The sequence below is a fragment of the Doryrhamphus excisus genome, linkage group LG6 (genome assembly GCF_037039965.1).
Source record: "Doryrhamphus excisus strain RoL-2023G ecotype Guam linkage group LG6, RoL_Dexc_Guam_v1.1, whole genome shotgun sequence".
NCBI classification, from domain to species: domain Eukaryota; kingdom Metazoa; phylum Chordata; class Actinopteri; order Syngnathiformes; family Syngnathidae; genus Doryrhamphus; species Doryrhamphus excisus.
The window spans coordinates 20,357,273-20,370,039 of record NC_136362.1 but is presented as its reverse complement, the minus strand read 5'-3'; the positions used below and the strand labels follow the sequence as shown (position 1 = coordinate 20,370,039).

The window sequence follows — 12,767 nt, the reverse complement described above, 5'->3', positions numbered from 1 at the left end:
GCACATATAGACAAACAACCATTCACACTCACATTCATACCTATGGACAATTTGGAGTCACCAATTAACCTAGCATGTTTTTGGAATGTGGGAGGAAACCGGAGTACCCGGGGGAAAACCCACGCATGCACGGGGAGAACATGCAAACTCCACACAGAGATGGCCGAGGGTGGAATTGAACCCTAGTCTCCTAGATGTGAGGTCTGCGTGCTAACCACTCGACCGCCGTGCTGCCCATTTAGGTTTTTTCTCCCTTAATAATAAAAAGTTTAATTTAAAACCTTAATTTTTGTTTAGAAAAACATACAAAAAAATATGAAATCAGAAAGGGGACAAATTGTCCTTCCCACTTAAAAAGTGTATTCCTAAATTGGCATCTTGAATAATACTCAAGGAAAAGCAACCAACAGTAAAAGAATCATCTCATTAGCTCTGACTCAAGAGCTCCTAGAACGACATGTTCCATTAGCGTCGACACACACAAAATACATTCTCGCAAACACAGATATTCACCCGATGGCTTGGTTGCTATAGCAACACTAGTCTCAGGGTGACTGTAATCAAGATGCCTCACACGACACACACAAAAGAGCGCATGACACTGCCGTTACAACACAAACCTTTTTATTTCATTACATCATTTTCAAGGCCAAATCACAAAGAGATAAGGAAAGAGACACTTTCTTGTCGCCAACTGGAAGGGCCCCTCTCTGCTCCCCCCCACACACAAAGAAAAAAAAGTAATCAAGATATTATTGAATATACACAGAAAAAAAACTTGGACAAATCCCTCTCCAGTAATTGACATTCCACTGTAAAAAATAATTGTGAGGAATGGGGCTGGATTTGTGATGTCACATTCGTAGGAGCCCTGGAATACGAGCTCACGTGTGTCAGAAGGCAACAAGCCGCTTTGAGTCAGGCAGAGGAAGAGCAGCAAAACAGCACAGTAAGCTACGGACCTCTCGGCAGTATGGTAAAAAAAAATAACATGCTAAATATCTACAAGCAGAATTTGCATTCCAGGCAGCAATGGGAGGAGAGGAGTGCTGACGTCTGAACAGAATAGATTGGGAGGGGTGGGAGTAAGAAAAAAAAAAAAAAGTGTCCCCATACAGAAAAATATGCTCATTATTATCACCACAAAGCTACAGTAGTTATGAATGTACATGACTTTAAATATGAAATCGGCAGAACCGTTTTATATACACTTTCACACACACAAACCTGTTACTGGCAATCTGTAAAATACGAGCATTCAATTTTATTAATTTTACTTATTTCCAAATGTTTTGAACTCCTGTTTCCATGCCAGTGTTGTAGTGAGTGAAAGTAGAGTGGCTGTATGTAGGACCTCTACTGGTTGCAGCCGAGTAGCACACACCATCTAACTTTCAACTACTTCAAAACATCCACAATAGACAAATAGACTTCTTATTCAATTCAGTCCATCGCTACTTTCCACCCTAAAATACAACACGAGTTAGCACGACCGTCACACAAGCCTACAGTGTCGCTCTACCATCCTCCATCTCGTATGTCGCTCTATTACACCGCTAGAAAACTGGCTTTGAAAAAAAGTTTTGTTACCTTCCTAAATAATGTTTAAAATTTGTGTATAAATATTGCACATTTGTTTGTATTTTATATTCACAAGTAAAAAAAACATATGTAAGCCTGAGAAGAAGTAAAATATGGAGTTGTTGTACAAAAAAAAGTAACTGTGAGGCAAAAAAAAGGAAAGGCAAACTAACTCGGTTTCCTTAGAGAAAGCCATTCAGCGCTTAGGTCATTTATTGTTTACATAAACCCCAACATTGTGTATGATAACCAGACGACCATAAGCTTGTATATGAGTTGCATTCCAACAAAGCGCACAACTGCAACCTGTCAGGGTGCTCATGACAAACGGAAGGTAACATGGGAAGTCTGATGGGAGACAAACGTGCTATATTCAAGAGTAAAGGAATGGCGGGCAAATCATGACAAGAAGATAACGTAGTAAGTAGTAACCACAACCGTATCATGATGACAGAACCATAGTATGTAACTCGCCAATGGGAGGTAACAGTAAATTTGATGGGAGGAACAAAATGATCAACATGAGGTAGGGCAACTTTTTAAATATACCAACCAACCAACAAGACGCAACTTCAGCTCCTCAGATTGGAGATCAGCGCAAATTGGAGACAAAAGGTGTAAAAAAACAAAAAACAAAACCAACCTAACGCCACAAAGCCTGAGACCACAACTGAGGAGGCCGAAGACCAATCAGTAAACAGACACTCAAGTAAACAAACTTTGGGACAAGCGTCAACTATCCAGCCCTGGCATTTGATCTTTTAGTGGAGTGTCTTAGTCATTTAGGGGAGGAAAAATACAAAACACAAAAGCAGAAAATGGTGAATAAAAAAAATACGAATATAATTAAATTAATAAAAAAAAAAACATTACACGATCAATCTCTCATGGCTTTGTAACACTTTCCTCATACAAAAAAAGAGAATAAGAAGCAACCAAGGAACACAGAAAAAAACAACAAGCAATCCCCATATACCAGCCTGAACGTTACTCATTACAAAAGATCCTTCTGATGTTTTACAATCTGCCCTATTAATTAATAAAATAGATCATTCATATATGATCACAATCAGGCCAATATTGAACAAGAACCTTGAAACTTGCATATTGGCGATTCCAATCATGGAGCATTAATAAAAAAACAAAGAAACCCAGATTGAGCTTTTTAAAGCACAGGAGGGATCCCGGTATAAGGCAGCACTCATGCGCCACCGTTTGTTCGCCTATTGAGTTTTTAGGTTGTACCAGCGGGGGGGCGGTTCCAGGGAGCAGAGGAGTGCGGCTGACGCCGATCCACGTACGTATAAACCTCACATTTGATTTCACTTCATGCAGAAGTTCGTATTAGGCCCTGGTCGCCATGGCGACTCAGAGCTCAGCACATTGATAGGAGTGGACTTGGTGTGTGAGTCACTGGTTGGGTGGAAGGTAGAAGGGACAATGAGGCTGGATTTCTCTATGTATTGATCATTGCTGGCCACTGGAAAGCAGAGCAGGTGGGGTTGTTTTGTGTGTCCGTGTGAATGTTGACTGTATTTTAATCATAATGCTTCCCCTCCAGGTCCTTCCAGCAACCTCAGATATACTTGGTGTTTATTGTGTGTGCTATTTTCCTCCATACATCCTCTCAATGTCTTCTTGGTAGTGCGTTTTGAGCTCCTTGCGTTTTAGTTTGAATGCATCGGTGACCAGGCCAGTCTCTGGTGTCCAAGGCTCGGCGCTCAGACGGACTTTCATGGGGATCTCGAATCGCTCCAATTTTGCTGTGCGATGGAGAGCGTGGAAGTTGAGCCACCATGACATGCCAGAGTGAGTGTAAGATAAGTGAACGCCTTACATGAAATAGCAGCCTCTGTGATGACGCGGAGGACTTCCTTCTCCATCACGGGGTTGTTGCAGATCTCCTCCCATGTGCCTCGCACCTGCATCCGCTCTGCCAGCGCCAGGAGCTGTTTCTGGTTGGGTACCACGAAGCTGATCACGTAGGACTGATCGCTACAAACAACACACAGAGAAAGTCACTAAAAACATCGGCACAGTAATAGCAGGGCTCTACATTAAAAACCAAAATGACTTGCCCATTGGGAATCCTTAAGGTGAGAACTACTTGCCCGAACTTGCCCCATGTAAAATGAAAAGACTGCCATAATGATATCATCTCATTTTTGTGGCATCACATGAGAATCTCAAATAAAAATGAAATGATTATCAATTATTGTGGTTGTTTTCCTACATAGATCATGACATTGCATGGAAATCTGGATTGTCAAGAGACTTTTATAAGCTGTGCACCACAATGAAACATTATTGAATACACACATTTGTGTACTAGTAAAGTGTTTTTAATCCAGAAAAAAATGCTCAATGGTCAAACAATAATTTGTGAAGCAAAGGTGAGAAAAATCCACAGAGAAATGGAAGCGCTAGATTTTGTAGCTTGTGCAAAATCAGCACTTGGTATTGGATCTAATCGGTGGTGTTTCATTGTGACCACTTCAAATTGTCACAGCAATGTGATTCACTCACCTGTGCCATCATTTGATTTGCTGCCGCTAATAAAATACTTGTTTAGGAGGCACTGGTTCATCACTTTTTGCTGTTTTCCTTCACAAGTTGTTGAAGAATTAGACCATGTTGGCAGGGACGCCATGATAGATGTTTTCCTAGTCAAACCATCGCTGATTGGTTGATCGCCAACAAGAACGGGTGTGGGTCAAACGCGGACCGCGGTCTAAATAAAGGATTCTGATTGGTCCATTTCAAGATTTGCAAGGATTGGTTTGCAAATTACCACCGGATTTACGCAGTCCGTGTTTTACCAACACCCAACAAGAACCGCTTTTAAAAAAACTCTCGCCCCAATTTTGTTTTAACTTGCCCCGGGCCATCGGTACATCGTTATTGTCGAGCCCTGAATAGTAGTCTTTCTTGGATCGACTTTACCTGTTAGCATAGGCACAGATGTTGTCTATGAGCGAGCAGTTCTTCAGAACGGCCTCGACTTTTCCTAGAGAGACATACTCGCCGGCCTGCAGTTTCACCAGGTCCTTTTTGCGATCTAAGGAAGACAAACATTGTTAATAGGAATAGTAGTAATATGAGTATATAGTATGCTGAGACAGTACGAAGGAATGTAAAAAAAATATTTGTGTTATAAAAAAAAACGTGAAACTTCATCCAACAGAGATGCTGACCATCCACAACATACTGTCGTTTCTCACCGATAATCTTGAGGCATCCATCGGAGTGGAACTCTCCAATGTCCCCAGTGCAGAACCACCGTTGGCCTTTCGCGTCCACAAAAAAGTCCTCGCAGTTCTTGGCTTCGTTTTTATAGTAACCCATTGTCACGTTGGGCCCGCCAATCAAGATTTCACCACGTGGGTTGGGCTTGTCTGTGCTGTAGTAGCCGCCTATGGATGCACAAGGCTGCACCGTCAAAACCAGATGACCTGTCACGCATGGACTCTATTCTAGACTCACCCTCTTCCCAATCTTTCAGCATGATCTCTGAGCAAACCAAAGGCGCTCCGACTCGTCCGGTGCTGTAGTCCCAAACTGTAACACCTCAGCGTTAAAGAGCTATAAATGACATCACTCACTGCCAAAAAGGTGTTTTTGCCCTCACCCTCGCTGATGGTTCCTGCTCCACAGGTTTCTGTCAGACCGTAGCCTTGCCCCACAGGGCAGCACAGACAGATGTTCATGAAGCGCTGCGTGGCAGCCGACAGTGGAGCTCCGCCAGAGAGAAGCACTCGTGTGTTGCCGCCCAGCAGTGCACGAACCCGCTTGAACACCAGACTAAAACAAGAAAAGAATGTATTTCAGTCTTCATTTTATGGATATTCAGTGTGTTCAGTGCATGCAGCTAAGCTTTATATGGGAAAATAGATAATAGATTATGCATACACACAATCAAATGAATTGTACTTTTAGAAGAAACTAATTTACTATTCTTGACTTATTTGAGAATAATAAGCTTGCTTCTATTTCTTGTGTTGCATCACCTGTCACAAAGAGGCGTGCTATAGCCCTTGGAGATCTGCTCCATCTTGTAGTTGTACGCCAGCACAAAGAGCGTCTTCTGGAATTTGCTCATACCCTCCACCTTCGTCATCACGTTCTTATAAATACGGTCCATTATTTCCTGCAGATGATAAAAAAGGCTATTAATTAAATGTAACACTTTACAGACCACAAATGTTGTTTAAGGACTCACTGGTACAGCAGCCATGAGCGTAGGTCGTAACACACTGGTGTCCCCTTTACTGCCCTTTTTTATTTTGGTGGACTGCAACAAGGAAACATTAATGTCCCATGATTGTGAATGTACCATCAAACAGCAAAATCTGCTCATCTGTTTGCAGGCGGTGGCCACTGACCTGGTCGGCAAGAGTCTGAGGGGAGGAATAGCCGATGCGACAGCCGTGAGAGATGCACACAAGCTCTGCACTGAGCTCTAAAACGTGAGCCAACGGCAGGTAGCCAATGTAGGTGTCTGTTTCGCTGCCAACACATTCACAACAGCTGTTTAGTTTCCACACTTTGCACAGAGTATGACACTTGTTGACTTTTAGCAAATGGTGGCCTCTACTCTAATGCAGTGATTTTCAACCTTTTTGAGCCTCGGCACGTTTTTTACATTGGAAAAATCTTGTGGCACACCACTAACCAAAAATGTTCCAAAATGTCACCACGGCCTCACACGTGCATCAATAAGTCTATGGGAGGAACAAGGTAGGTGTTGCCACACGGACCAATATTACATTGCTCTGCCAGTCTTTACACCACAGACACTCCACAGTAGCCACGTTTTTACATCACCACTTTTTCTCTTTCCCAATGACCTTTCTGGAAACAATGGTATCCATAGAAAGGAATATTCCAATCTCTCGTCTACATGCGCCGTGAAAATCCAACAGAATAGTCAATAGGGCATGCCCAGTAAAACGTAAACATCAACATCACGTGATACCGGCTTCCCCAAGTTTTTCTTTCACTTGTTGGAATAACTCCGTATTGCCAGTTTTTCGTCTGTCCAGTCTTGAAATTTAGTTTGAATCAAAAACAAACTTTGCTTAGTGCAGTGCCGATTGCTGGCCTCCATTTTTAAAAGTGAAGAACGTCTGGATCTGCGTGTTACGTCATATCTGAGCATGCGCTGAAAGAACGCAGGCGGGATCAATTTAAACAGGAAAAGATCAAATTCAATCTTGCTAATATTTTATAATTCAACTCAGGACATGTTTTATATAGATATATATTTTCTTTTTTAATAAAACTGCACTTGTGAATGGCGTATAGAAGGGTTTAGATTCTGTTTCACAGATGGCGCTAATGCATACGAAAGCTGCTTGCCAACTGCCAATAAACAACAGAAGAAGAAAAACACCAGGAAGAAGAACGCAATCCGACAACTTTCCGATTGAACGGGTACAAGATACCTGAATTGGATTGGGGAAAGGAATATTCCATCCCTGTTCAATTCTTTCTGTTTGAGCAAATAAACCAAAGTGAATTGAAATATTTGGGTCCATGTATACTATTGACATAATGGATATTGACATCATATTTGCAAATGATGATTAATAAATGTTAATTATAAAAAGTGATATTGGATAATTCCTCACGGCACACCTGACGGTTTCTCAAGGTACACTAGTGTGCCGCGGCACAGTGGTTGAAAATCACTGCTCTAATGTACAGCGCTTTTCAGTTAACAGCAGACTTGAAATTGGTGCCTCTTTTGGACACACGTGTATTTACTTGAGGTATACTCACTTGTGTTGCCCGCTATTTAGACAAAAGACTACGTCAATAACCATTTGAAAGAAGGGTTTTCTAAGTTTTGGATGCCTGCCACAGGGCCGCTGTAATCATGTGATTCCTCCAAAGGGGGCCCAAGATCACCATGCCCCTAATAGAGGCCTGAGCCTATTTTCATTTCTTGTATGTCAATACTTTTGTCTTTTCACTTGTTTTAGCACATTTAATAGTGTGACTCAGAGTCATTAGGGTTTACCTTGTAGATCAGAGCACTAGGCAGTGAAGCTTCAGCATAAACTGAGTAGAGGAAAGTCTCAGAGGAGTTTGGTCAATTTAGTGTATGCATACTTGAGGTTGGGGATTCGCTCCGCCATCCCGGTGATGCCAGCAATGATGTTGCCGTGGGAGATCATCACACCCTTGGGGATGCCCGTGGAGCCGCTGGTGTACATGATGACGGCAATGTCTGAGGACTGTGGTTGTCTGCAGTCTGTTGCTACTGCGGATGGGATGGCAGATGAAGGTTAGACAACAGCTGACCACAGGTGGGGGTGTGTTTACATGTGACAGGAAGCCATTTCTTCCACTTCAATTTTCCCTTCATTAATTCAGAGGCGGGCTGCACAGTGGTCTCGTGGTTAGCGCAAAGAACCGAGTTCAATTCCACCTATGGCCATCTCTGTGTTTGCATGTTCTCCTCGTGCATGCGTGGGTTTTCTCCGGGTACTCCGGTTTCCTCCCACATTCCAAAAACATGCTAGGTTAATTGGTGACTCCAAATTGTCCATAGGTATGAATGTGAGTGTGAATGGTTGTTTGTCTATATGTGCCCTGTGATTGGCTGGCCACCAGTCCAGGGTGTACCCCGCCTCTCGCCCGAAGACAGCTGGGATAGGCTCCAGCACCCCCGCGACACTTGTGAGGATAAGCGGTAGAAAATCAATGAATGAATAATTCAGATGCAACATGTTTTTTTGTGCTTCCCATCACTCCAATTCCACATCAGCTTTAAGCCGGAGTGTACTTCCAGTACGCTGGCAAAATTAGAAACCTTTTTAATCCGGTTGCGCAAACACTCACAGTTTTCAGGCTTGGATCCCATCTCTCTCACAGCATCCATGCTGTGAACCGTGATGCCTCTGGGGATGTCCTGCCAACTGGACAGTTTCTTATCAACCACAATGACGTACCGCAGCCTCGGAACATCACACAGAATTGCCTGGTAGGAGTGGACAGGGACAAAGTTACGAATAAAAAAAAAAAATAGGGATTGATTGCATCTACACTGCTTTATATTCAGCTTCATTCAGGTACCTTGAGACGGCCCTGCAGCAGATCTTTACTAGTGATGATGTGTGTGACCTCTGTCTCGTTCAGACCATGGGCGATGGCCGTGGGTCCAAGTGTGGCATACAGTGTGACGACTGTCAAGTAAAAAGAAAACAAAGTGAGTCATTTAACATCCAGAGTTGAAATATAGTATTTCCTCTTTTATAACGGTTGATGTGTTCCACACCTGTGATAAGTGAATTTGGTTATTTATTAATGAAATATTTTCGTAGTTAAGAGCATAGAAAACTTGTTTACCACCTTAAATTATCATTATTACCATTATTGAAGCCCTCTACACATGAAATAACACCCCTATAGTCACCTTTACACTCATACACTCGTAAAGCGGCCATTTAAAACGTACATGCTTGCGTGTCTTGCTGTAAATGATGGGACCAGTATAGAATACTACCTGTAATTCACACCGTCTCTGGATGAGACTTCTGAATGCCTTATATATTTATTTTAGTTCATTTTTCAGTTTAATGTATGATGGTGGTTGGAGAAGCCATAGGTGCGACTATCTCAGGGCAGCTGTGACTACAGATGTAACTTACCGCCACCAGTATGTGATCAAGGAGTGAATGAATAATGGATTAATGCTTAATTTAGGCAAAAATGTTACATTTGCTTTGATATGCATAAAAAACAAAACTGGAAGATTTATTAATGAATGTATTTTTGATGAGAGACGACTGTACATCTCTTTCGTGGTGTCACTCACGTTGGAAATTGTACATGAAGCAGGCCTGAGCTGCCACAATCCACTCAGCTCTGGTCTCACAGAAGATGGCGATCTTGCACTTGGGCCTCTGGCCGAGAGATGCGAGCCCACTTCCGAATGTCCTGGCAGCCTGGTAGGTCTCCTCATATGACAGCCAGTTATAGTTCCCGAGAATGACCTACACATAAAGCAAATGCGCTTTAGCTTGGTGCTGGAGTGTGTATCACGACTAGGTAGTCTGATGTCATCATAATATTTTGTTTAGGGTGAATAATGGTTAACAAGTCATTTAAAGTTGAAGCATAGCAAAGCTGATGTAATTACTGTATGTGCATTTCTCTACATTTATATATTGAATCATTGCAGGCATTCATCTCATGTGGAAGGTAAGTGAAGTTTGAGCTAGTGAAATTGTGCCACCCACAGGCTCTTACAGATATTGCACCAACAGCATGGCTGCCCAAAACTGCTTCTGTTGTAGCACTTATAAACCCTCCATCGATTTTCTATGATGTTTATCCTCATTAGGCTCTGGCGAAAGGTGGGGTACATCCTGGACTTCTAGTTAAATTCAATTGCATATAAAAGTTGGAAATCCTTAGCAAATATGAATTACGGTGACAAAATGTATGGTGAATACATGCCATACAAAAACATAGCGGTCAAACCATTCATTGTGCAAGACTTCAGATCAGTGAGCATCTTAACTCTGAAAGTGTGATGATAACCATAGAGCTGGAAATGGAGTTTATTGCATTGTAGGAGGTGGCACAGACGTCTGTGTCCTATGCTGCTCACTATAGTGACTATAGAACTCATTTGTTAGTGTTATTTTATAGCAGTTAACACACTGGAGAACAAAAAGTGCAATGCATGACCGCGACACACCCATCTTGATCATCAAATGGTAATTATTGTTGTTGATCAGACATATTTCTACACTTGTATGACAGTTAAGAATGTTAAATGTACAGTTTAGTAGTATGACAAAAATTCATAGGAACAGTTGTCAACTGTTGCCCCCATGGAATGAAGTATGTTTGGACTTGTAAGGTTCCATAGTATGTAGCTTCATGCTCACCTTCTTAAAGACTTTCCCATTGGGTTGGAGCTCATCCTCCTCGCTCAGCACCTCCCTGGTGCCCAGACAGTCCCTCTGGGGAAACTTCTTAACAGCATACTCAAACATTTTATCCAGGGTATCCACCCCAGGATGCAGCCATGCCACCAGGTTCTCATGGCTGTTGATGGCTCTGTACGGCCCGGCTGGATGCCCACTAACTGACCGCGCTTTGATGCGGCGTGCCCGCTCCAGGTTGGAACCGGCCCCGGAGAAGAAATACCAGGGTATGAAGGTGATCACTGAGTAGACCCAGACCACTGAGCGGAAGACCTGTAGTAGCAGGGGGTTGATGTCCTCCTTTAATTTCATCTCTCCTGAGGAAAAAAAAAGTCACTGCAGAAGATGACTAGAATATTTCCGTCAAAAATATGTCTTGCAGCTGCGGCTGAAGGTTGGAGGCTGTGGTTGCTTTCTGCAGCGATTCAACCAGACCTGCAACACAGAAACATGAAGCTTAGAAAACACAGCCTGCCTCAGCAAAACTGAACAACAGCAAATATGATCCTGCAGACAATGGTAATAGAATCCTCTACAGCCATCTTGGCCTATTCTTAGCTCATTTTCTCTGTCAGCAATTCTTATCTTGGCAGATCTGGTGCACAGCTGCACAGACCATATAGAGAACAAACATTTTTGGGTGGTCAGCGGCAACAAAACTAATATTTGAGATCTAATAAATGTTAGACTTTGGTACAAAACCAACACTCTGTTTGTTTAAATGCTTTTTAAACAATAGATAGGCCCTTGACAATTAACAATTAAAATGCTAAGTAAAACTACTTGCTATACCGTACTTATTATTGCACCTAATAACGCTTTAGTGCAATGCAAACTGAAGAAAAGGTAGCAACTCGTCCCGAGGTTCAAACATCACATGGAAGATGTCCTATAGCAGGCTAGTAAGAATGTGGAGAAGAATCTCACACTGCACAATGAAAAGGGTTGGGCCAACGCAACAAATCCAAACTAAATAGCGCTCTATAATTCTTATGTGGCAGCTATTACTGCAAACAAGTATATGTCTCTGAACATTACAATATTTTGATAAACAGTCCAAATTGGGAGCTTTCAAAGTGTGATTTCAGCGGAGGCAAATAATCACTTTTCTAATCTACAAAGTATCTTAAGCTATTTCAAAGGGAAATTATGTTTAGGTAGTAGTTTTGAGTTATTTAATAGTCCAGAAAAAACATTTTTTGATTGAAAGGGAGGTGTTATACAGAAGATCTAGTCGAGGCAAATATAAGACGTTCTTCCACTCTGTCTTCTACAACTTAGCAAAGCTAACCAATGCTCCACTAGGCTACCGGAAATTAAGTCGTGTTGATCATATATTGATTACTTTGGCCTTGAGAGCGACGGGTGACACTTGAAGAGCACGTCACACAACAGATAAGCCATTTGCACACATTTGAAACGTTTGATAATATTGAAGAATGTGTTACAGCACCGTTTTCATTCATTAGTTGCTACGTCGACAACAAACGTAGCCTGAGGCTACATTATCATAGCTTGAAAGCTGCAGGACTCCATGCGAGCAGTTAGCACGCAGCTTGCATACACGCTAGCCAAAGGGGAAGCTAATGTTTATCGATTTACGATCACATTCACTGTAGCTGCTGATGCGATACAAATATGTTAACTGCTCATAATTAAACCACCTCTTTATGGGACTGTTGGTTGCATTTTGGCAGAGCAATTAGCATAAATACGGTATGCCGCGCGCGTTAGCATCCCGATTGCTAACAATCAGCTCAACATCTGCAAAGCTTTCAATACATTCTCACCTCAGCCGCTATGCCTGCGCTTCTTGCCGGATCGTATCAGGTATTGTTACCCGTCAAAACAAAGCGCTGACATTATTTTGGCAACGTCTAAAAGCGCTGTGTGTTTGTGTTTCAAGTTAATATTTCAAGTATTTTACAAAAGAGTATAAAATTGGGTAAAATGGTTCATTTTCGTGTCACCCGGGTAGCGTTTACCAGCCCGGAAGTGAACGGGTGACGTCGGACCATTGCGCGGCTTGTGATTGGAGGAGTGTCGGTGGCGCGTGCTTGGGGCTGTGGGAGACGTCAGTTGGGTTACTATCGGTCAACACTGGAAATGACTGGAAATAAAAGCTCAAATTGATATCCACGAGTGTATTTACTCGCACATGAAAATCTAAAATAACACATTTTGCGCGTATTATGTAGTAAGAAATGTATAAAATTAAAACAAAAGCAGTTGATTTTGGTGTAA

At 42.2% G+C, this 12,767-nt stretch overlaps 1 protein-coding gene across 1 annotated transcript; it reads right to left on the bottom strand.

Annotated features, from left to right (window-relative positions):
* Window positions 1–1,227: 1,227 nt before the first annotated feature.
* On the bottom strand, window positions 1,228–12,552 carry acsl3b (acyl-CoA synthetase long chain family member 3b). Its single transcript, XM_058068385.2, has 15 exons — window positions 12,314–12,552; window positions 10,485–10,958; window positions 9,404–9,581; window positions 8,662–8,771; window positions 8,428–8,566; window positions 7,696–7,846; window positions 5,964–6,087; window positions 5,801–5,872; window positions 5,589–5,728; window positions 5,210–5,382; window positions 5,065–5,139; window positions 4,803–4,994; window positions 4,525–4,639; window positions 3,419–3,576; window positions 1,228–3,344 (listed from the first exon to the last, which is right to left on the bottom strand). The coding sequence occupies exons 2-15, from the start codon at window positions 10,833–10,835 to the stop codon at window positions 3,187–3,189; spliced, it is 2,136 nt and encodes a 711-aa protein (XP_057924368.2). The 5' UTR covers window positions 10,836–10,958; window positions 12,314–12,552; the 3' UTR covers window positions 1,228–3,186.
* Between the last annotated feature and the right edge of the window lie 215 nt (window positions 12,553–12,767).